General features: G+C 40.2%; 1 protein-coding gene across 1 annotated transcript; it reads right to left on the reverse strand.

The window, feature by feature from the left end:
- Window positions 1-1,041: 1,041 nt before the first annotated feature.
- Window positions 1,042-25,625, reverse strand: SPMIP4 (sperm microtubule inner protein 4). The gene is given in 10 exon segments (XM_066991124.1): window positions 1,042-2,079; window positions 5,478-5,569; window positions 5,789-6,006; window positions 7,457-7,583; window positions 8,340-8,524; window positions 10,610-10,638; window positions 15,485-15,560; window positions 17,422-17,598; window positions 21,961-22,111; window positions 24,958-25,625. Coding segments are annotated over 10 exon segments (1,758 nt in total). The 5' UTR covers window positions 24,983-25,625; the 3' UTR covers window positions 1,042-1,401.
- Between the last annotated feature and the right edge of the window lie 811 nt (window positions 25,626-26,436).

Here is a 26,436-nt window from a genome sequence, read left to right on the forward strand (position 1 = left end):
GATATTCAAGGCCCGTCTGGACGCCTACCGGGGCAGCCTGCTCTAGGGAACCTGCTTTGGCAGGGGGGTTGGACCCGATGATCTCTCGAGGTCCCTTCCAACCCCTACAATTCTGTGATTCTGTGAAGATGGGCCTGTTATCCTAAAGCATGGTCTCATAGCACTGAGAACACTTACCAAATCTATTAGCATTGCAAATGTTTTTCTTATGCTCCAAGGATTTGCCTCTAAGCCTTTTTATTAAATGATACTAAGCTCTTTGCCTTCCACATATACCAAGCAGAAAATTAAACAAGTAAATTAGAATGTGCTTCCCAAGTTCCTTATTTTGATCTTATGAGTTTGATCAAACAAAAATTTTCATTTTGGGACTTATAGACATATGATACAAATGACCGATAGGACTGATAGGACTTTTCTGTAGCAAGTATATTTTATATACTTGTCACTAAGTTGTAGTTTCTATTTTATTTGTTTCTTTGTTGGTTGGTTGGTTGGTTTTTGTTTGTTTGTTTGTTTTCCAGAAAGAAGAAGCTCAGTTTCTCATGTCTTTCTTGTTACGTAACGAATTCCCTGATTTTAATAATCCTGAACCCTGATTTCAATAACCCTAAACTCTGAAAATTTGCTTGAAGGGAGAGGGGGAATATATCTGATCTCTCAATGGGACAACTTAGAAGACTGCAATGAAGAAAGTCTTGATAAAAGTAGAAAGGTACTGTGCTCCTTCTTCAGGTCCTCTCTGGGAAACAATTGAATAATCCCTCTTTTAAAACAAAGTTAAAACCAGTTAAAACAAACAAACAAACAAACAAAAAGAAATGCACATGTGCTGTTTCTGCTTTCCTAATCACCACCTGGCTTCTAGCTCCTTAAGGTATTCATTGAACCAATATTAGTTATGTTACTGAATTTTTGGTAACAGTGATACTGATCTCCTAGCTCACAGAAAACACCAATTTAAACTTATAGTTTGCATCCCTTTTGCAAAACCAGCTGGTAATCCATGAGGTGGTTTTCCAATAAACTTTCCACTGCACTGTTCTTATTTTTGAAAGGCTTTGCAAACAGGACTTAAGATGTTTAAAAATAGTGCGTTTGGTGATTTTGTTGTTGTTGTCGTTCATGTGTCCCCTACCAGCTTGTGCACCCCTGGCCTCCTCATTGGCACAGCAGCATGAGAAGCAGAACAATCCTTTACTTCTGTGCAAGCACTGCACAGCAACAACTAAAACATTGATGTGTTATCAACAGTATTTTCATCACAAATGCAAAACATAGCACCATGTGAGTTACTATGAAGACAATAAATTATCTCAGCCATAACCAGCACACAAGAATAGACATGTTATATTGAAGTACTTTTTATTTTTTAGTATTTTAAAAAGACCAGGGAATGCGTCAGTTATGGAAATAAAAAGCATTGAATCCATAGAATTTGTGTTTCTTTCCCTCAGTAATGTTATCTCTGAGATCTTTTGTCTCTCCATGTATAGAATCATGAAAACGCTTTAGTGCTGCTGTCTTAGAGAAGGAATCCTGCAGCTCCAGCAGTGCTGTCTGGCGCTCAAGAACCTCATAGCCAGGGATCCATTCAGGCAGTGCTGTCTCTCTTTGCCTCTCTGGTCTCCATGCAGGCTGACTGGCTTCCTGATACCAGAGGTTGTGCAATTCAATTCTTCTTCCCTTGCTGTTTACATCCTGTGGTAAGACTGGTTTATTTAGGCTAACTGGGTTTTCCCATACTGTATGTTGGTCCAAATGTTTGGGCTTGAAATCTTCACAGGAAAGGGAATGTGCAGATTTTGGAAGGGATTCAAGTTAAGACATTCCTGAAAACTGCCTCTTGTACAGTGCTTCTGTTTGCCACGTGTCAGCGATTTTCTGAAATTCGTTTATTGGCAGCCCTGTATCCAGACAATGATCTTTCTGGTAACACAGGCGAGGCAGTTGGGCCTGCTCCTGGCAGGAGCACTGTTCTTGCAGAGTAGATTCGTGGGGACGTCGGCCTTGAAGTAAACGTGCAGTGCGCCCTTCAAGAGGTCTCACTTGTGAGAGACTAGAGAGAAATGTTTCTTTCTAATGGAGGAAGGAACAGAATTAACAGTGTAATTTAAGTCTCTTATTTTAGCAGGGATTGGTGTAACCATTTTCTGGGACTAGTGAAATTTACTCAGTTATGTGTCTATCTTTACTGCCTCACATTGTGGAAAACGAGGGAAGCATCATTCCTAGGAACCTGGAGTACTGCGCCAGGTATGAGAACTTGGCTACTCTTGGCTACTACTTCACTCTGATAGTATGCAAAACAGGCTGGCAAAGGGAATCAGTCCAGACAGTCATTACTGCCCTGCCATATAGAGAGATTAGAGTTGGTCTTTATGCTTTGGAAAAGAAAAAATAATTCTGCTCCATCCCTATGCACAAGATGCAAATGGATATAATTAGATTGTGCTGTCATCTCTTTTTTTTTTTTTTTTCTGTAAGCATCTGTTTTCCAATTTGTGGTCTTCTAAACAGTATGATAGTATAAACAGTGACTGAAATGGGCCTGGCTAAGAGCAAAGTCAGCACCCTGAGCTTCAGAAGATCCAACTTCCAGCTGTTCAAAGAATTAGTGGACAAGATCCCCTGGGACACAGTTCTTAGGGACAGAGGATCTGATCAGAGCTGGCAACTCTTTAAGGGTAGTTTCCTTAGAGCACAAGAGCTCTCTATTCCCATACGCAATAAATCAAGCAGGGAAGGTAGGAAACTGGCATGGTTGAAAAAGAACCTGCTCGTCAAACTTAGGCAAATGAAGGAAATGCATAGACTTTGGAAACAGGGCCATGTGTCCTGGGAAGAGTACAGAAACACTTGCCGGACGTGTAGGGATGGGATCAGGAAAGCCAAAGCACTGACAGAACCTAACTTGGTGAGGGATGCAAAGAATAACAAGAAGGGGCTCTACTGGTACACTGGCTGCAAAAGGAAGACTAAGAAGGGCATATCGCCTCTGACAAATGAAGACAGAGAACTTCTAACAACAGATATTGAGAAGGCAGAGGTACTTAACAACTTCTTTGCCTCAGTCTTCACTAGTGGTCAGGCTTCCAATGTCTCTTGAGTCCCCAAACCTCTAGGCAGGGGCTGGGGGAGCAGAGTCCTTCCCACTGTAAGTGAAGAGCCAGTTCGGGACCTCCTGACGCAACTTAACAACTAGAAGTCTATGGGACCTGATGACATGCATCCCAGGGTCCTGAGGGAATTGGCTGATGTAGTTGCCAAGCCACTCTCCATTATATTTGAAAAATTATGGCAGTCCCATGATTTCCCTGGTGACTGGAAAAAGGGAAACATCACTCCCATTTTTAAAAAGGGTAGAAAGGAAGACCCGGGGAACTACAGACCGGTGAGCCTTACTTCTGTGCCTGGCAAGATCATGGAATGAATCCTCCTGGAGTCAATTTTAAGACACATGCAGGACAAGGAGGTGATCGGAGACAGCCAGCATGGCTTCACCAAGGGCAAATTAAGCCTGACCAATCTGATGGCCTTCTATGATGGAGTGACTGCATCAGTTGACAAGGGAAGACCAACTGATGCCATCTACTTGGACTTCTGAAAGGCTTTTGGCGTGGTCCCACACAACACCCTTATCTCTAAATTGGAAAGGTATGGATTTGAAGGGTGGATCACCCAGTGGATATGGAGTTGGCTTGATGGCTGCAGCCAGAGAGTAGTGGTCAGTGGTTCTATGTCCAGGTGGAGGCCAGTGACGAGTGGTGTTGTTCAGGGGTCTGTCTTGGGACTGGTGCTTTTCAATGTCTTCATCAATGACATAGGCAATGCACCACTGCTCGAATGTTGTTACCCTGTATCTGTCATTTATCATGTTGAGGCTTCAGATACCAGTGCAGAGTCAAAGCTACATTGTATAGGGACTGTTCATACAAAGTATGTTTGAGTCCTGTACCCAAAGAGTGGACTTCAGCAATTACTGTGCTGAACAGTCCAAATTTTTGATATTTAATGTATGTGTCTTTTAAGTGGGATAATGTTGCTCAGATAAATCAGCATGGCCTCTACTGATCACACTTTGGAAGCCAGAGGGCAATAATACTGCTCTGTTTTGAATTAATGTAAGCTGCTTGTTTGGATTTTCATTTCCAGAGACAAGCTGTTGAAGGTGTTCTTTGAAGTTTTCATCATCACAAAGCAAAACATTTGTTTCTTCATCATGCTGGAGAAAAAGCCAGACAACTTTTCCAATTCAGTTATCAAAGACTTGTAAATACCATTTCAGAAGGGGTTTAATTTCTTGGAATTAAAATAAAATAGAAAAAAAGCACAACAATTTGGGGACTTTTTATCCAGGGCAATTTTTTGACTATAAAAAAAGAAAATGACAGCATCTTACGTTGGCTGACCTGCTTCTCATATATTTGTGCAATCACATATGAAGGCATTAGAGGCAAAGAAGTTTGAACCTGCAAGTACTGTAAAGCCAGCAGTGCTGTGAAAGGGTGAGCAGGAATCTGTTTTACGTGCAAAATTGCTTAGTTGGTAACAATTATAACTGTGTACGTACTCAGCATGACAATGTGCAGGTGTCACTGAAAGGGCTTAAGCCATTACAGGTAATGATGCATTAGCAAAAAGCAAAACAAGTTGATTTGCTATTCGTATCTACAATGTTATGCTTTGTTTGCATGGGTAGCATTTAATAAAATAGTATTTTTAGACTTTCATACAGGCCACACTGACTATCAAAATTTTTGAAGACAATAAGCATGGAGTTTCCCTATCTATGTTCATGCCTATGTTCTTAAAAGTAAGTATTTGCAATGAAATAGAATTTGGCAATGTTACTGATGCATCCTTAGGGAAAAAAAAAGCAAACCACTCACATAAATGGAGAAGGATGAATCACAGGAACTCTGCCAAACTTAAACTGGTATAGTTAGTAAGGACACAGGAGTCTGCAATGATACTAAGTCACTTATCAGATAAAGCACCGTGCAATAAAGACAATAAGCTGATGTGGAGCTGTGGAGCTGTGCTGATTAACACCAGCTAAACGTCTAGCCAGGATGTTTCAGTCTCTGCAGTACTGCACGGTTCATAAGAGCTGCCAACTCATTTTATGGAGACTATTACTTCTACTTTCCAAGGCAAAAGGTCCTTTGAATTGCTGTCATGAGTTGGTGGCAATTTTAAATGATAAGATAAAAAAAATATGCAGATGTCACCGTAACCTACTCCCAGCACCTCATACCCTGAACAAATCACTAATCCATTACATAAGTTCTGTCAGGAAGCTCTGTCAGGAGTGATTTAGTATACAGAACTTTAGCCTTTCTCTTAGAATGATTCTTGCCTTGCATTTAAGTGTTATTAAAGGGAGGGCTTAATTCTTTTAGTTGAATCTGGTAATACTCTTGTCAATATTACTGTGGTGAAAGCATCAGATTTTTAGTAAAGGCAGTACTTACAAGTTCCACGTCTGTACCTAGTTCTCCAGTTAGTCTGCCAACTGCTTTCATGTAATAGTCATGCAGTATAAGGGGATTCATAGGACCTCTTCCTTAATGGAGACATATTTTATTGTCACATGTTTTTATCAGTTAGGAAAATGAAAATTAGTGCTCAGCCCCCCTGAAAAATCTCAGATAATCTACAGTTTTTATGACCTTTGTTACTAAATGACAAAAAAATTATTTTATTTTTTTTAGAGAGAATTAGAGGGTGACACCTTGTGGTCTTTCGTTGCTATTCCAAGTAAATGAAAAAAAAAATTGCTTACCTGTGAAGTTCCGACTGTATGTTGTGATCCCCTGAGCCCTTTCAGTGTTTCGTAGCATGCTGGTTGTTCTTGGAGAGAGGTTATGTTCTAGCTCTTTAAAAGTGGAATTAGGGGCCACCATCTTGGATTGGATAGTATATTGAATTTGGATAGTACATTTGTTGGATATATTTGTTTGGATAGTATATTTGACCCTTTTCCTCAGCAAACTTAGGAAGCTGAAGGATAAGAAGAAACAGGTAAGGCATAAACCAAATGCACAGAAAAACAATGTTTTAAAAGTTTAAAATATCCCTCTCATAGTATGCTTAGTATGCTAAATTAGCATATTAGAAAATGCTAATAAAAATCTTCAGTACAGTATTTCTACTCAAATAGGAAGATTTAACAGTCACGTAATTCATTTGAATTCAGTTCAAAGAACTTGGAATCAACTTATGCATGGTAGCCACACCAAGGCAGAACATTACATGCTATATAAAGTTTCTTTTGCAGTCACAATAACAGCCTGAAAATGGACTGCCACTTTGATTTTCCCCTGCCACATTCATAAGACTGTGCGTCTCCAAAGGCTGTATTTTTCTTTGTTTACCACTGTCTTTTCCTACATTCTTCATGGCTTTTATCTGTCATCAAACTTCAGGCTATATCCCTGTAGGAAGAGAACAGCTGTTTAACAACTGTTTAGGCTGAAGGACAGCAGAAACCATCTTCACCACCAGATGGTTGTCTCAGGCAGAGGGGTTGGTGGTGACAAGTTGCTGAGGGCTGGATCTTATACCCCTGATCGAGCTGACTGACACGTGCCCATGACCAACTGGTAGGAGCTTTGGGTTAATTCACACACCAGCAGATTCATACTGCATTTTCTGTGCATGATTTTTACAAACAACAACAGCAAACAATAAAGTTTGATGAATTGTGAGGCTGGTTTTGTACTCATATTGTCACCTTCAGCAGAATAACTGAATTATTCTAGATGTCTGATAAAAATGAAACTGCAGTGTATGCTTGCAAGAGCTTTGTTTCCAACCGTGGTTCTGTCATTGACTACATAATAATTACTCTGAGTTTTGTAGAAGCAAGATGTAGAAAGGGCAAAAAAAAAAAATATTAAACATAACCTTGCTGTGAAAATTTTTAAAACATAACCTTCCAGTGGTAAAAGTCACCCACATGTGATCTGCGTCATCTGTACTTAACCAGAGATTTCTGCTTCAGTCAGTGAGGAGTGGAGCATCCTGATCTTTAAGGAAACCAAACCATACGGAGGGAACAGCAAATGGAGTTAAAGTGTTTTCTGAGTGCCAGCAGTAGCTGCCCCCTTAGCTAGTAATTCCGAACCTGCTAAGCTTTGCTGGAAATAGATCTTGGCCTCCAGTGATCTTTCTGTTGTGCAAAAATAGGCTTTGTAGTCACAATAAACCCACCTCCGCATGTGATTAATGTTTCTTACATTGAAAAATGATCATTGAAAAGCGACTGAAAATGACTGCTCCTGGCATTATATGTTCTGTGGAGAGATACTTGGTTTGGGTGGACAAGTACCCCACAAAAAAAATGGCTCATATATCCAATTAGATACTTAATTGTACAGTACTGGCAGTGACTGGGAATGGCAGCTCATTAGTGCAAATTAACCTACTACTTAACGTTATCATCTTTTACAGTACTGAAGAGCTTCTTAGACACGCCAGCGTGTGCTTCTTCTGTTCCACACAGTTACTGCCAAACCCCTTCTGAGGAGCAGTGCCGTGGCGCTGGCTTTCTGCTGTCCCAAATTCCCCTTGAGCCTCTGTGGTCAACAGCTGCTAAAGACTGCTCATCGGTTTATGCTGGTGGTCAGCAGAGTCATCCAGAATGAAGTACCTGTCAGAATCCCAATGCAGTAGACTGTCCCCAAGGAAAAGCAAAATTTTTCATCTGATGCATTATGTAAGCCACTCCCAGGACAAAATTCTGCTGGGGTTAAAAAATTACATGTCACAACGGCTTACATGGTGTTCTGTAAAAATCAGTTACTATGTCATTCTAGACCTCATTCCACCATCTGTATGGTGATAAAATATTTTAAATCATTCAGAACTTCTTTCAGGGGTAACTTTTGTCCTCAGCAAAGGTGTGGCAGACATGGCATTTGCCCAGAATTTGTTAGTTTTTGATCCCTCTTGATGCATTTTTTTCCTTTCCCCACCACTCCCTCAGACTGTGAAGAATCATTTGCCTGACAGAAGGTATCAGATACACTGAATGATACATATTTATGGGGAATAGCACTTAAGAGCTTTAAGAGCTCTGTTGACTTCTGAGTCTACAAGGTCTTCATATGAGACAGAGGTTAATTCATCAGTCTCAGTGCTGAGGTATCTCCCATGGAGAATGCAACAATCAGCATGCAGAGCTCCAATTTAAGCCAAGATGCTTAGCTTGGTCACTGATATTCTCAGATCCTGGCTGTATGGAGCTTCATTAGAAAGGAGTCACAAGACTTAAGCAGAGTTTCTAAATAAGATTCAAGAATAAATGATAAATCCTCAGAGAGCAGTCTTACCTTTGGTCTTCCTTAGAACAACCACATTATAAGGATTGCTAGGGATATTGGGGTGGAAGGGCTGATGATTGCTTGCATCGATCCCAGTGTCTCGATCCTCAGGTGATCTGAAGTTTGGGAACATGGCATACCTAGAGATGTGTGTCTGGTAGAGATGAGAAGTGGGAAATGGCAGTCACAGCGGTCTTGGATTGGTTTCAGTTGGCAGGAGGATGAATGAAAAGAAAGAAAATTTCCTTATTTCACATTTCCTTATTTCACATTTCACAGAGCTTTAGCATTAAATATGACACTTCGCAAGAACTGGGAGAGAAGTAAGAAGCAGGAAGGTGACATCTTTGTTCTTTAATCCTCTTTTGCTTGTACCCTACCATGAATTCACAATGATCATTCCCTTGCCTGCTCCTATATTCTCTGCTTACATGAAAGAGAATCATTAGATTTATATTTGCAAGTTGCAGAACTGCATACCCGGGCCACTGACACTCCCCAGTCAAAGGCGCAGTGGCTATGCCTCTCGACAGTGAAGTACAACAGTGAAGTGGGTCTGTTGGTTATAGCAATTTCTCCCTGATGCTTAAAGATGGACCCAGTCAAAATGGAGAAAGGATGCCTCTGTCAGACCCCAAATGCAAGTAAAAATGTTTGCTTCTATCCTTATAGTCTTCCTGTTAGCTACAATTATGTATGAATAAGTCTTTCAGAACAACACAATTGTTGTGACTATCACAAACCATATCAGAGATCACCATATTCAGGAATTTACTCTGCCCTCGATAGAATGCAGGGCAGGATTGCTCTGCAGAGAGAGGTACCCACTCCAGAAATCATAAATGACTGAAGAATTGATGAGAAATCTTTCCAGGAAAGAAAATCTTTTTTCTTTAAATCTTTTTCTTTTTTTTTTTTTCTCTCAGGAAAGAGAAATCTTTTCCTCTTTATTCCCTGTAGACTCCAAAAATGGCAGAGGTGAAAGGGGTAAGCAAAGAAAGACTGTCATGAGGAACAGTGTGAAAAGAGATGGTGGTGGTGGTGGGAATAATGAGTGAAGAAAACCCATCACAACGGAAGCAGTGTCATCTGCCATTTGGACTAGGACTAGGACTATTGGGCTAGGGCACTGATGTAAAACCAGAATAATTAATACTCTTGTTAGCTCTGCAGATGACTTCAGTGGCTTCGTTAGTTGCCAACCATTTATTTCCATAAAATAATCACAATCAAAAGGTGCATCCTTACAAATATCACTTCTAATGGGGTGTTGCATGAAAGAGCATTCCCATGAGTAGCTTAAAGAAAGAAGGAATCAGGAGTTGCTTCTTTATTGCCTATGCTGTTCCTCAGCAAGAAAAGAACCACAACTTTGTATGTAAACAGTCAGACCAATTCACATTTACTGTTACGTGGCTTAAGGGAAGGGAAATGTGAACTTCCAATTCTTGCGCAGCTTCAATTGAAATTAATAGTAGCTGAGTTTGAGCATGCAAAATCAAAATTTGTGTATAAGGAAGTATTTATTTATGAGAGTAAGAAGGATAAAGCTAAACTGGAAAGCTTTATGGGGTACTGAGAACCAGGACTTCACAGAGAGTTCCAAGGTTGCTGTGGCTGTTTTTTTCAGCTTTCAGTTTTTCATGACAAACTAATAAAAAAAATAAAATCCTGAAATAACAGGAATCTTCTGAGGAAAATAAAAGGCTTCTGAGGAAAATGAAAGGTTTAAATGAGGTTTATTCCAAGTAAGAGAGAATAGCACCCCTTTTGGATTTTTCTAAATTCGACCATAACTGCATGCAGCAGCTTACTGAGAGCAAATGCCTTTCCCCAGGTGCTGCTGAAAGCAAAGTCTTGACCTTAATTAGCAGCCAAATTCATCTGTTCCTGAGTCAGTCCATCATGAGGTAACAAGTCGTTTTACCAAGCTGAGCTCTTTCTAGGCTTCCCTCTCCCAAATCTGCTTTATACATACATTAGATTTGCATACTTTCATTCTCGTTGGGTAAAGAGGCTATGAACAACACAGCCAGGAAAACCCTAATTAGCCCATAGGCAAGTCAGCAAGATCAGTATTTGTTAGGAGAGTGGGTGTGCTGGGCAAACACTGATAACCTGCTAAACCTATCACTATATGCTTTGTTTGAGAGAGAGCTTTTTGCCGCTGCTTACTCCCAAGGAACTTACACAGTGCAATTATGGCTATAAGAGAAAGGTCTTGTCGTTTTATCTCATTAAGGACGTGATGAGGTACAATAAAGGTGAAATGTACTTACTTAGCCAAACTGCTTGGTGGCTTACGAAGCTTGTATTAGGGAAGAAAAAGAGTTACTTGAAAAGACCCACTTTCATTTGCACCTCCCATACTTTATCTGAATTAGTGCAATCAATATACATTAGGGACAAATCAATGTGTAAGCAGCGCAGGCAATGTTATTACTGGTATCACTCATTCCACGAGAAATGTTTGGTGTTGCTAGGTGCCAAAGGCTGAAACAGTGCCTGGAACAAGTGGTATGCAGAATGTCTTCTTAAAAGGAGTGAGGGAAAAAATCTAGCCTCTTACACTTCTGTGTAATAAACTCCATATTAATTAACAACTGCATGTGCTATTAGTAAAAATAAATCAGTAATGCAAAACACAAAATGCATCCTATTCACACTTGCAGGGAAAGTACTTATTAATTCCATGCTGATAAATTATTTATATTTTACTATGGAGACTTAGTTTATGCTTCAAATGAATTTTTAAAAAGCAGCCAAAAGAAAACACTAAATTTAAAGGGCAAGAATTTCATCACTGAGGCTAGCTAAGAGTCTCTTGGTGATTGTACCAAGACAGAAAAATGTCTAAGATTAAAAAAAAAAATTAATTTGCTTAATGGTTCTGTGTGGTATAATGAAAAACAAGCAAACAAACAAAAAGACAATTTTATTACTGGACTTATCATCTAGTAAAAAATCTAACTGGCTCACCTAGAGCTGTAAAATCCTCACATTTTTCATGAGGAAGCCTAAATTACCTGATCTTGCTTGAAAGGGTCTTTATATGGGTAGGAGAAATTGTCTGATGATAATCTTTTCTTAAGCTTTATTATTTGCATGGTGTTCATCTGAACTTTCTTGATTCTACAGGCCATATACCAAAATCTTCATATTGCCAAACCCCCTCATATTTCTCAGTGAGGAGAGAGATGTCCAGGATTCATTCCCTAGCAGAAGGTGCCTAAAGAAGTTCAGTACAATCCTGTGCTCATTTCTTTCCACACTGAAATGGTTCTTTTGAAGATAAACTTTCATGTGCCAGATAATTTTGTTCACGTGTTGTTCCGATACAACAAGCAGTATTTGTGCATTTCATTGTGAAGTCTCTGCTGTGGTTCTATGGGACTCAGTGTGATCACCAAGAAGTGCTACATCTCCCAAATAACCATGCCAACATAACTCATGCCTCAACTGAGCTAAGCAAAAGATCTGCTTCCCTTTTAGTGCGTGATGCCACGAAGATAACAGCATTTAAACATTACGTGTTGGATTTTGACAACCGTTTGTATACTGTTATAATGATCTGGGACTCTGATTCAAACTTTGTCTTGAAAAATGAAAGCTTTTACAGAAATAGCCACACTTACAGAAAAACAATCTTTAGATGCTTTTTCCATAGATACTTCTAATTGGTTTTCCATTTCTACAATTAGAACAGAAATTGCTCAGTGCTTTAGACATGGAGGAAAATTCTTAGTGTTTATTCTCCCTTCACATTATGTTACAGTGTGAATTGTTACATTCTTCATTGAATTCATTGGACATATTCCTGATACAAATATGCAAGTATAAGGAGAATAAGCCTGCTTTGTGCTCTATCATGGCAGAACTGTTTAAATACCTTTGTAGATCACTTCTCATTATAACACGAGGCACCAATAAAATAAGGATAACTATGCATTTTCGTGACTGCTGTGATTCAGAGAAGCTTTGTGAGCTCAGGTTGTAACAGCCAGCAAAGCTTTACATTTTCAAAGGTGTCCAGTTATTTAGAGTGTCCCTTACATTTTTAAAACTCAAACTGGGTTATCAGTCCTGAAGCCACTCAGAATGGATGGCACTATAGAAAGGTCGAGCTCCAACAGGAAAGGAAGAAAGGAGTAGTAATATTTCCAGACTTGGGTCTGAGAGGCTTTCAGTGAACTTCTAGTAGACTGGAGTCTGCTGGTGACACACAAAATGCAGTTGCTCAGTAATCATTATCTGCCCCTTTATGCTCAGTCCACAAAGAATATGGAGTCTATCACGGTCAAAGAAGTCAGGCTCAAGATGGAGGGACTTATGCTGCCAGTTCAGAAAGCCCCAGAACAAGTCCATGGAGTGGTCCCGTTGGACACTGTCCCATTTCCCTAGCAATGAGTGCAGTTTGGGCACTTTGAGCTGCACGTCAGGGAACCACCAGGGCTCAGGGAGCTGGGGCAAAAGCAGAGGAATGGAACTGCTGTGTGGCATGATATGCAGTGAAAGCAGATTAAAACCCACGTGGAGAAAACACAGTTTTGATTCATTCTGTGGTGCTGCTGAATGCACCCAAAACTTTGTTGGTGTGAATTGTCTTTGGAAGGACAGTTGTAAATGCACTGATGCAGTGTGTGTGTGTTGCTAAGGTTCTAGCAATGGCTCAAGGATGTTTTTCAAGGCCTTTCAGAATTTTTATGGTCTTGTTTGATGTGAACTTGAGGACTCATAACACCTTTAGATGGAAGGAGGCAACTACTTTTCTCCGGTACATTTGACAGGGGTGGCACATGTAGCCCACTGCTAATGCACTTGCAAAAATACATCTGTGCAAACCAAGTGATTCATTCTAATGCAGGATTGCACAAGGATATGTAGGGTGCATATTTAAGGCAAAAGCATAGTTGTCTCATGAAGGTGTACAGAGTTACTGCAAATGTCTGGTATTTCATTTCCCGCAAAAGACAGTAATGGCTCAAAGGAGCCCTCACAGGCTATAAGGTAAATAAATTGAGTATTAACAGCTCCCAAGTAGACCTGCAGAGCAGCACTCAATGGGCATTTTTCAAGAAAGGTTCTATGTGGCTGTCACCGCTTAATAGTCTCTGACAGCAGGAAGAATATTTGCTCTGAAAGACCTTGAACTATGAACATGACAGATTTTTTTGGTGTGTTTCACTTTTCTTTTTAAAGGATACACTCTCTCTTTCAATTTAAAGGTCTTTAAAAGACAGAGAAAATATAATCTTAAATGGAAACAAATGTTTAAACCAGAACAAAACATAAACCATAATATATTTTAGAGACCCAGCATGTTTCAGATGAAGATGTGAGTGCAAAATAATGGAGAAAGTACATCAGTGTGCTAATGATCAAACATTCAGTGTCCAAGGTTGTGTACTTTTGAGTATGTGTGGGGGCAGAGTCTAACCTATGCTTGTATAAAACCTACTTGTTCCTTATATAGCCAGCACAAGGCCATATAGTTACAGCAGTTCCTGGTTACTTCGTCTTAATGAATCAAATCCCCAGAAATGTGCCTGTCCTGAGTATGTGGATGTTCCGTTCTGGTAAGCAACTGGCATGAGGAAAACCCTTGCTGTGAAGTGAACAGGTCTCAGAGCATCCTTTACTAAGATGCATTTTAGGTTGAGCAGCCTAGGAATTACTGAAAACACTCCTACCCTGTGCAAATAACAGTTTTAAATTTTACTCCACAATCTGCCTGTGCTTCTGCTGTTTCATGGATACCAATATACATGTCATGTAACAGGACAATTATTTGACTAGCAAGTCACAGTGGGCCAAATTGTTTTCTGGTACTCCATCCCATTCTGGGATGGATTAGGAAATAAACCAGAATCAACCAGTTTTGCTATGCAACGTAAAAAAACAAATACCCATGGAAGTGGTCAGTGTTAAAGGATGAGTGAGCCTGTTTCTGCATTTGTTGTATATCTCAAACTTGAAGTGTATGCACAATTTCAAAAGGTCATGGGCCAGTTCTTGTCTCTAAGTGCTTGGGAGATATGCAGGAAGAAACTTGCAAGGAAACTTGCTACTTCCTTGTAGCTTGTAATCAAATTATGCAAAAGCAGCACAGCCAATACCTCTAATGTGCATTGCTGGTGAAAGGCCATATGCTATCCCAGTATGAAGGAGTCTTGGCCTGTGCACTCTTGTAGGTAACCAAATTCAACTCTTCTTGTCCTGCTTACTGTAATGAGGTAGTAAAAAGAAGAGCCTGCAAAGAGCAGTTGACTACAAAGAGCAGGGTGGGAGGTTTCCTTGTGTAGCTTCTGTGGCTTGTTTACAATTAGCTCTCCTGCTTTTCTGGAGTGTGTTGAGTCTGCACAAAATGGGGAGCAGGTACCTCACATGCAAGGGGGCTAAATGGAGACTGGTGAGGGTCAAACAATACCCCTCACAGCCCTATAAAGATAATTGAAAAAAAATAATCACAGAATTGTTCTCAGGTTTCTAATGTGCTGTAGCTATTAATGCTGACGTGAGAGGTGTAGCTTCTTTCATTTTCTGCGTTTGAAGAATTTACATTTAAACTTTAAATTACTTTAAACTGAATTAATCTCAGTGGTTTAAGCAATGTTAAATGTTTTGCTGGTGCCATCAAGTGGCAAAATGTTGGATTGCAGAAGTGCAGCCCCATCCAAATTCACTCAATCTTTCTCTTAAGCAGTAGCAGTGAGGAAAACAATCCTTGCCAACCCTCCTCCTAAAACGCATCTCTCTCTCTCTCTATATATATATACCAGAAAAATGGACTGAAATACACACGGTGTCATGGTTACCGCAGTTACTTCAATTTAATCTAGATTCTAACTAGCAGAAAGGACAGTATTTTTGAGTATTACAAGGTGATAAAAATGGAAGATCTGTAAAACCAATTCAGAGACCCTTGTTGAAAAGACACCAAACTGAAGGGGCACAATGCCATATTCTGAATTTCTTTTCTAGCTGTGTTTGCTGTTGTTTGTTATTTACTAGCTTATCCCTTTTTATGGAACATGTTCCTTCAGATTTCACATATCATATGTGCACTTCATATCACATATGCATAGTATCACCAGAGTGGAATGAATATTCAGTTTGCTGTTAAATTCACAATCTGTGTAACACACAGTTTAAACTTACAGATCGTCATTCATATGCACATCACTTTTTTTCAGCAGGATGACATCATAGTACTGCTCAATGGGAGGGCCTCTGTGCAAAGAGAAAATGTAAATGTAAAATGCTTATGCTTTATATGCTCATAAAAATTCAAATCAATGTGTATGTTTGTGTCTTGATTTTTCAGGTAATTCTTAATACCAAAACTCATAGATGCTACCTGTGTGGAAATCTGTTCACAGTTTCAACATCTAAATTATGCAGGGCTGAATTTTGAGAGGTGTCAAGCACCTGTGCCTGAATCTGAAGTTCCTGAGACCGCTGAGTATCTCCATCCGTGAAAGCTTGGCCCCTATAGCCCCCAACCATGCACCCCTAACACTCAATAGGAGCGATGGGAACTGTTTTCACTGTAAGTGGCATCAACCCTATTATATTTTGAACTCCTAGAGGAAGAAGCAAAGATATGCTGTGTGTCTGTCTCACAGAGAAACAGAGTTGCAGCCGCAAGAGTGTAGACTTGTGTATTGTCTTGAGGAACTGTACTCCCTCGTATCTAGAGAGTTTGTTTTACAGGTCTAGAAAGGGTTATTTAGGATATGAGCAGGCTTAAAATTATAAGGGCCAATGAGCCAAACTTATAGTAGTCCTTTTCAAAGAGGTTACCAGGTAAAGCTGACGGGTTGACTCAAGCAAAGGCCAGCTGGTTATGTTAGATCTCTTGGCAGAGACCATGGATTAGGGTCAGAGCTGGGATTTGGTTTTTAACTGACAACCTGATGAACTGAATTTGAGGCTGGGCCTCTTAGGGTGTCTGTTGACATTTTCCCCTGATAACTGCGATAGTCATTCAGCTTATCTGGGCCAACAGAGACTTCTGGGCTACAGTCAAGGTTGAGGTCAGGAAAAGAGAAAGGAGAAGCTAAACTCGAGTGCAATTTGGGACCAGAGAGGCTCGTGTATGTATTCATAGGCAGAAAGCACTGGGCTAGTGTTTGACCTGGCAGGGAAGGGTGGGGAATATGACTTGGTGTGCAAGGTGCCTTATGTTCTGATTATGTATCAACCCTAAGCTGGTGGGCACTCCACGTGCCCGGTGAAATTGAAGCTTCAGGCCTCCAATGGGCCCATGGGAACTGTTACCATCTTCAGTGAAGCTTCTCTCTGCAGGGATCATGTTTGGCGTTCAGACCTGGAGTCAAGAACAGGGCCTGGACAGAGCAAGGCCAGCGGAGGCAGACAGGCCTGGAACCCAACTGGGCTTGGGTGGTGGCTGTGTAGTGGGTGCAGAGCTAGGAATGGTGAGAGACACACTGCTGAGCTGGGTCTGACTGGATCATGTGTGGCTGAGTGGCGGTTTTCTGAAAAAGTAGCAGCAAAAGAGCATCCAGAAAGCTGACGTGACAGTGGAGCTGTTAAAGAGGAAACCATGTGTGCAAAGAGGCCAAGAGAAGGAGCCCTGGCTCAGAAAGCACACCCCAGATCTCTTCTCCTCATCTGTAGTCTGATGAAGACAGATCTTGGCTTTTACAACAGCTTTCTGAAAAAGCTGGGTGCCTGCTTTTCATTTTTTATGCCTATGGGATTTGTGGATGCTAAGCATTCGGGTAAATTAGGCCAGTAGTGACATTTTAAAGGCCAGGAAGGGTGTTTGGGACAACAGCCAACAGTAAATCATTATCAAATGATGGGCAAAAAATAAATGAAGTATGGAAATTTGGAATATTAAGTGTTTCAACAAAACACTCTGTGGAGATTTGTGGGTACCAATATATTCACACATTAATATTTCAGGCATTGTGAAAAGGGTAGAAGCTTAAATTGCTCCATTTATAGAATGCAGATATTTGCATGTCTCAGTCTAAATTGCTGTCTAACCCAATGTGTGTCTATTGCTATTCTTGTTAAAATCCCTTCACTTAAACATTTTGATTGTATTATTTGTCTAACTTACCTTGGTCAAGGGTCAACAGCACTACCAAAATGTTGATGTCCTCTAACAAATGTGCATGGAGACTTGGCCTTTGCCCTCTGGTCTTCTGGCAATACAGGTAATGCAGTTCCCCCATGCACACTTTGTATTCCCCCAGGAAGCTTGAAGCAGGAAAGGGATTCCCTGAACTTCTTATATCTGAAAGAAAGAACCCCCCAAAACACCCTTTAACAGCAGCAAAGGTGATGGTTCCTTGAAGTATTTTAAACAGTGAAAACTTTGACTTTATCTTCTTGGCTCTGAGTTACTCACCCTTATTCTGGATAATGCTATTTTGGTGAACTGGCACTAGGAGAAGTAAGTAGAACAGTGACTGTCAATTCTTTAATGAAGGTTGAATCAAGTCTATTATGTTTTGATCAGTGAGAGAAGAAAGAAGCTGTTATGTGCAGCATGTGCATCTCACAATATAAATCTTAGCTGCCTGCACACAAATACCTGCATTGTTCCTTCAGTAAATACTACTGAGTGGCGTATGGACAGTGAACATATACAATGTCACAGGTGGAAGCTTTAGCATCTCATTTCCACTGATTTCAGAATTTGTTATTTGTGCCTTCAAAAACTTTCTCAGTCTCTAGAGAGGGGTGAGAAATGTTACTTTTTAGCCCTGAAGTGGTCAAGCAGTTGGACTCGATTTTTGTAGGCCCCTTCCAACTGAACTAAACCTATTCCATTCCATTCTGTCATTAGTAGCTCTAATTCACACTGAATGCAAGCTGTATCAGATACTTCACATGGATGTGCTAGTGGCTAAGTATATGCAATACATTTTCATACACCTGTGTCATTTGAAATCAAGCAGTTCAATGTGTTTAGGTGCATTATCACCTCACATAGTTTTGGTTAAAAGTGTTCTAAAGATCAGCACCAAACTCACAGAAAATTTGAAGCTTCGTTTTCTTTTGGACTGCAGTAGTTTTCCAGTCAGGGATACATACAGGCTCTCTTATTCAAGAGCTAAGAGCAAAAATAAGTGTTATAAATTTGACTTAGTTGTGCAGGATTTTCTGAAAACACTGTGAAGTAGTTAATGAACTGCTGTGATATGTGATAGGCATGGTCACCCTCAGGATCTTTTATTCATGTGCTGTATTCATTCGTATGAAACCAGAGAGAGTGATATTTATGTTACCGGGTTGGGAGCTAGCAGCCAGATCTGTGTGTGTTGTCAGCAATTCCATCATGCATGGTTCTGATTCTTGTATGTAGCTAGGCCTCATCTCTGCTACCTCCTCTTGCTGATGCTATGTATTTCTTTACTGATGAGTGAAGCATCTGGACATGGTTGCATACCATGACTGTGGTGCAGCCACTGCTCTGCTATCACAACACAGGACCAGGTGAACCACACAGATATCCCAGCTTGCTCCCAGCTAGCTTGGACTTCTCTGCTGTGAGAGACGATGATCTATGAGATACAGACACAATGCTGCTGTATGGTGGTTTGTTCTCTGTGGTTTCTTGGCAGCACAGTGCCATCCTGTCATTTAGTTTCTTCTTTGGGCATCAGGACCACTCTACAGCTACCTAATGCTGTTCCTTTATCCATTCTGCCATGATGCAAGGGACAATACATTTATTGTAAGGTGAACTAAAATAAAAATTTGTACATTTGTACTTCTTCATTTGTATTGTAGGATGAACGAAAATAAAAATCTGATGTTCTGAGGATTATCAAAAGGCTTAAGTTTCTGAAGGAACACAAGCATCCATTTCTTAAATTCTTTCTAAATCCTCATTTCCCCTTTATGAATGTAGGTAGGCAGATGTTGTGTCATTTGCATGGATGTGGTATTTGTATTCATTAAATGTACTCACGCTGGAAACATTAATAAATCATTCCTGTTGTTTGCTATCTCCAGGTTACTAAGTAGCATAACAACCACTCTCCCTTAGGCAGTAAGGAGGAACACTGCACACACAGATTTCTGGGGCTGATCATCATTCAGTCCAAACAGGACTCTATTAAGCTTAAAATGTCTCAAAGTCTCATTCTCAAAAAAAAAAAAAAAAAAAAGCAGCTGATATTGATCGAGTGATATTAAAGATGACTGCTTCTGTCCAGAGAATATCAAATGAGGCCTCAGGTGGACAAAGTTTTAAAGAGTATATTGTGAATTTCAGAGTCTTAGCAATATAGTCAATGACTTAATAAAGATTTTCCATTTCTGAATTCCGTGATCTAGATTTATTCTGAATGCTGACAACTGACTTCTAACTTTCTAGCTCTTTTGTTCTGGAAAAAAAAAAAAAAAAAAAAAAAAAGGAAAAGAATAACGTGTCTTAGACTGTGAGCTTGTGAAGGGCTACAGTAACTGTTTTGATCAGCATGTGAGGCCAACGTATGTGACAGTGTGCTGCTGACAGCTTCTAGAAGGTCTGTGGAAAGTGTGTTTGTAGAGAGAGAGGCTTAAGACCTGATTCTATACGAGTTCACATAGGATGCCTTCACACTGGCATTTTAATTTGGATCAGGAATACACTTTTGACATGAATTTTCCAATGGTCTATATTCAGCAGTGCCTTGGCTTGGAGCGCATGAACTGGGTTCCTTCTGGATGAAATTAACTGGAAGACGTGCTCCAGAAATGCAGTGGGAGTGTACTGAAGCATTTAGTCCCTGGAATCACACTACAGGTAATCTGAAGTAGAAAGCACCTGAAATGCATTTTGTTCTAGACCTCAGGTCTCCAACACCAACTATGTCATGGTCTTCTCCCATACTCCACTGTACTTGCCAACATAGATGTAGTCTATGACGTAGTCAGTGAGTAACAGATTGATTTGGAATTCAGTGAATTGGAGGGAGGGGGAGAGTGGAAAGAGATGAACCTTGTTTTATTTTCTCTTGTCCAATTAGCACACAAATAACTACATACATCATTTTAGTATGTCAACCTGAATCTGATTGTCTAATCACAGAAAAAAAATCTTGGATTACCTTTGTTGTGTATATATATAAAAACTTACAGGGTTTTACAAATATACATATCTCTGGTTATTCTGAGGGATGTTTATCAGTGCAAATCTTGGTGACAAATACTGTAATCCAGGATGATAAGGTAATAAAATTCATGGATGCAGTCTTTTTAATAGCTGACAGCAACTGTATTCAATTTATTTATGTTCTTATAACTATGTGACTAGAAAAAAGCGCACCATTTAAAAAATGTGTATGATATTCTAAGACATGCAAACACCTTTTCAGATATAAACTGGTGAGTTCACTGGAGTGTGGCACTTTAGCAGAAAAGTGTAGCTCACTGTCTGTATTACCATAGAGGCTTTCCTGTTCAGAAAGAAAAGAAATGGCATGTCTGTGCTTGTTTCTTGTTTGTGTTGGGCCTAAAATAGTAGCAATCTGAAAGATGCTTTGCTAATGTGTTAGGATCCTAACAATGCAGACAATTCTGAGCCTATATTTTCCTTTTGATGGGTATCCTATGTAGCCAGTGTGAATCTTTCCCGTACATTCACTGAAACTTAGATTGGGCCTAATATTCAGCAGACTTTCAAGTCTGACACCAGTTAAAACAGTTAAGATGGAAATTCATCCAAACTCCTGTAATAGAAGCCCTAAAACACCAAAAGCTGCCTCAGGGGAGATACGTAAGTGGAAGGCCTCAAGGTAGTTTGACAGGCATGATAATTCAATAATATCAAAATACTCTGCCTGGAATTCAGATGTTGGATATGCGATGTTATAAATAACAGAAATTAGCAGTGGTAGTAAAACAGAAGGCTGTAGGTAAGATGAAAACTCAGAATTGAGTTTTCTAGAAACAGAGATAAAGTCTCATGTCAAAGAACAATGAAGGACTTATGTCTAACTATTGAATGCTGTGTATATAAAAAATAGAAATTTAGATAAAAAAATAATTTTGGCATGAGTACTGAACAACATAGAAGTTCAGATTTCCAGAACTTTAAAAGTTGCAGGAATTCTGCCATATACTGAGCCCTACCTAACACGCTGACTGGTCCTGTAAAATACAATAATGCATTGATTCCTGAAACTTTCTTATTGCATGTTAGTAACTACCAAAGCAAAAAGCAGGCTTCTTGTCATTAAATTTTAATTTTAAAGTTTTATCTCAGTAATTCTAGGTCAGCTTGCAATCTAGAAAAAAAAAGTTTCAAAACAGGAGTAGATCAAAATGTAACATGATAAATGTTGGTGATCAGTTTGTGAAATATATACATTTTTTTCCAAATTAGTAATGCAATATACATGTTGTCTTTATTCTTTATGAAAATTGTTTCAAGAGATTTTTGAGCCCTAGAGCCACAGCATAACATATTTCATTAGTCCTCTTTTCACTTGTAACCAACATATTTCCCAGGGAACTGACAGGCTATTGCATGAGGTTATAATGAAAAGAAAAAAAAAAAGTCATGCCATAAAAACATAACCTAAAGAAAATACTTTCTGGTAACAGCAATTAGATATAAAATATTTTTAATGAAATCATTTTTCTCTATGAACTCTGTTCTTACCTGTCTTGTGAGACAGTTGGACGTGAAGGAATTTGAAGTGGAGTTAGTACCTCGCTGGACTCAAAGGTTCTCGATAGGATTTCAGTTCCCTCAGTTTGTCTGTGGTAGCAGGGCTGGTCATGCAGCATCATCATGTTGCGTATTTGAGGGTCTAGGGGAAGGTAGAGGGATAAAATACCGAATCAGCAAAGGTTTTTTCAGTGCATCCGGATGCCAAATACGAAACATAGATGAGTTCTGCCTAATTCTGTCAAGTGTGGACTGGAAACAATGATTGCTTTTACTACAGCTACTAGTCATTTGTAACATGTTACAGAATAAAACAAAACCAAGAGACAGATTAAAGAGGTATGATACAATTGCTTTGTGTTACTGATGAGCAGCAGTTAGAAACAAACCTTACAAGTTACAAACCTTACTTGAGAAAGTTTGGACTTGCACAGAAAGCCTTGTTTGTGATCATATGGATTTCCAGTCCCACTCTGTAAAAGGTGATACTGATCCCTTAATACTTTCAAAGAGATATTTTTTTTTCCTAGTTTCTTTAATTTTTGTCTTTCTGGCCCTGTGCTGAGAAGGAGTGCTTTAGTCTTCCTTTCACTTATATTTCAACACTGGTGGCAAATGCACATGCTTTGGTTAGCTCTTTGTGAGGAGAGGTGCTATACTAGGCCAGCACAAATATACTGCCAGGTTCAATGTTCTGCTGTCTAGAACCTTATGCAGGTGTTTGTATCTGAACAACTTGCCTCTGTTCTGAGCTGCTCAGGTGTGCAAGAGAAAAGCACTGGGACTTGTCCTTTCCATTTGTTGAAACTCTGGTTCACAGCACTGGGAGTCTTCTCTCAAAAAACACCAGGAACTTCTTAAATTAAGTATATGTGAAGAAGCACTACTCTTTCCTCTTCCTCTAACAGGAACCAGCAGAGCATTCCCTTGCATCTCTTTCCTGCTTTTTATGGGAGAATCCTAGGTTTTCCAGAGGAAGCACTGTCCCCATAAGACATACCCAGTAGGGTTATGTAATAACTTTTAGTATAAGTTTATGGGTACAAAGGGAAGCACTGCCTTCACTCTGCTCTCCACAAGTGGTGACAAGGCTCCTTTTGACTAATGACCAATGGCTCATCATGTGAAGAAGGCTGAGAGACCTTTGTTCTACCTCCATACATTTTGACTTGTACCTTCAATCACCTTGCTCTGCATTTTATGGTCTGCTAGTTTTTGGATATGGAGCTTACAAAGGCAACATGAGTCTGAGGAGAGACTCAGGGAGAAAGGAGCAATATAAATTCATCTCGCTGGTACATGTTTGTGATCCTGACTTTTGACAAATGGGATATTTTCATCAAGCTCTCTTCAGGAACACGCCAGCGAAATGCAAAAGATTTCACTTCCACTTACTAAAACAGGAAACAAATTTGAAAATATTTGAAATATTATTCTTCTAGGACATCTGGGCATTTGGGCCAGATGTGTCGTGAGAAAAAAAGCCAATATAGTATGTTCAAGTGAAAAAATTAAAATTAATTCTGTCACGCTGGCAGTTTCTAGAGCATTGGGTGGTCTGCTATGGAATCTCATACTGATTACTCAGATTCAAGAACTACTGTTGTGCAAAGAGAAAAACATTCAGAGTTGTTAATTCAGAGTCTGTATGTGTGCAAAAAAATGGAAGCCAAACTTTCCTTCCAGCACAACTGCTGTGGTTCTGTAATGTAACACAGTCCTGAGTCCAGTTTTCAGAGCCTGGGTGAATTTCCTCTCTATCCAGATTTAGTAACCTTTCTGGGAAATGTGTTCCTGGCTTACAGAATTTCAGGTGAGGCATATGACTAGTAGCTCTTTTGTCCCTGCCTGTTGTGTATGTAGGGAGCTGCCACAGTTCTCAGCTTCTTTCTCTGGAGCTCCATGACAGTAGCTGTCTGCTGAGGCAGGGATCTGTGCCCCAGTTTTACTTCATCAGTCTCCTGGCATTTCAACCATCGTCCATAGAACCAGATCCTGATCTCATTGCATTCAGCTCCAAAATGTACTTACACCCACCTGCAGTTTGACCCGTTATACCAACACCAGCCCCACTGAGAAGCAGCAGTCAATAATAAAGCCCTCATCAATAGGGTTCTGTATCTATACACCTCATGTCCTTGCAGCTACACTTGTCGAATGCCACCACCCAAATCCCCAAACCTGCCATCAGCTCCAGAAACACAGTTCACTGTACATACAGTATTTCCATATGGCTGGGTTGGGAATCAGAATTTCACAGCCCTTGACGACTACTGTTAGCAGCAGGATTCAGACGAATGACTGAGGTATCCCTGTGCTGGGAGCACCACTCTCTAGACACAGTCCAATGTGCGTGGAAGCACCCCACTCTATCCAGTGCTGTTCCCTGGGAAACTGGCTCAACTCTTCTGCAGCAGAAACTAAGATTTCTATAGCTCAGTGAGGCCACTCAGGCTAGAGAGCTGGCAATAGATAGGGGAGAATAACTCTAGGTGAGAGATGATGGAATAATAAGCCAGGTGGAGCCAGTTAGTGGCAGGACCCAAGTCCCAAGTCCTTCCTGATCCAGGGGAAATTACTCACATAGTTGAGCTCCAAAGGAAATCACTAGTTTCCAGGATGATGTCTTTCCAAAGCAGGAAACACAATCCTTCACATTTCAGCCCCAGAGCTTTCAGAAATCCGTGGTTAAGACAATAAATTATCTCATTATGAGCCTTTTGGTTAGGAAAAACTTCCAATGGGGGAAGGCAGGAATATACAGAAAAACTATAATGTCCTGAGGAATCAAACCTATATAAAAATTAATTTCTGAATGTAATGAACTTTCGAATGCAGTGTTTACCAAATGCCAGAGAGATCTTATTCCAAAGCAGGGGAAATATTTCGGGGATTAGCCCCTCTATTCCCAAGCTTTACTGTCTGCCTGTCTTCTGCAGAAAAGTTTAGTCAGAAACAATACAGAGCAAAACAACAAACTGAACCTACCTTCTTGTTTAGTGCAGCATACCATGAGTATGCATCTGCCTGGGTTCTGGTAGTATTTGACATCACGGTGACAGAGTGCTGGGGATCTTCTAGGGTGATACACAGAACGAGAGAGCTGGTGTTGTTAGCAGATGGCTGCCTAGTGCATGAAGGAGGAGGATGTTACAGCACGCTTGGAAGCATGGGTCTGAGACCCAGGTAGCTGATGATTTGCTTCACCTGTTGTGGTTTAACCCAGTGGGCAGCTAAGCGCCACCCAGCTGCTCACTCACTCTCCCCAGGTGGGATGGGGGAGAGACGGAAAGGTAAAAGTGTGAGACCTCACGGCTTGAGATAAAGACAGTTTACTAGGTAAAGCAAAAGCCCAAAAGCCATGTGTGCAAGCAAAGCAAACCAAGGAATCCATTTGCTGCTTCCCATCGGCAGGCAGGTGTTCAGCCACTCCCAGGAAAGCAGGCCCATCACACGTAATGGTTTCTTGGGAAGACAAACGCCATCACTTTGAACGTCCCCCCCTCTTCCTCCAGCAACTAAAATATTGGTGTTATCACTGCTAGTTTCATCAAAAATCCAAAACACAGCATCATACAAGCCTCTGTGAAGAAAATTAGCTCTATTCCAGCCAAAACCATGACATACCTCTCCTGAATAAAGCAGTAAATATAGTCACAGACCAAACCAAAAATATAGCCAGTTCACTACAGAAATTCTGACCATGTCAAATATAATCGGGAAGAACTGAGTGAAGTCATGGGGTTGTTACTGAATTCTTCACAAACTGGCTGAGACAAGAACATTTCCAATAAGCCAGACAGCACAACATCAGGGCTTCTGTGAACTGCAGCTTCTTTTTCCTGTTCTCAGAGATAGCAATATTCTTTGCTTATGTCTTGTGCGTGCGTGTGTGTGTGTGTAGGGGGATTCACACCATCCTTCAAAATAGTTGGACCTGGCACTAGTGGAATTTGGATTCTGGTTAGTTGGTTTGCTGGATGTTTCTGCCTGCATGTTTGACAGACATGGTGATAGATTTCGATCTGTTTTACTTTATTCTGCTGACCTTTTCTTTCCTCTCAATGTGGTTTTTGTTTGAGATGAATTAATGTCAAAATAAATGGATGCGTTTGAAGAGAATGTTTTTGTTATGCTGTATCTTTCACCAAGCAGGGTAAAATTAGCTGGGGATCCTACTTTTCTTGGAAAAGCAGCAGGAAGAAAGCTGGAAGCAAGTCTTTTGGCAAGTGATAATACATAAATAGCTTTTCTGAATACCGATTAAATGGACTGTTGTGTTATCATCCAGGAGAGCTGGTAATTGGTTTATTATGGTTTTGGACCACTGGTTTGTTTTTAACATGGGTGACTTGGCCATCACATTAAAGTGAACTACACTTTAATGTTTGTGCCATATACAAGTGCTATAGCTCTGTCAGTAATTCCCAGAGTTCACAAGTTCAATATATTCCGAAAAATAATATT

This window comes from Anser cygnoides, chromosome 2 (assembly GCF_040182565.1).
Source record: "Anser cygnoides isolate HZ-2024a breed goose chromosome 2, Taihu_goose_T2T_genome, whole genome shotgun sequence".
Lineage (NCBI taxonomy): Eukaryota > Metazoa > Chordata > Aves > Anseriformes > Anatidae > Anser > Anser cygnoides.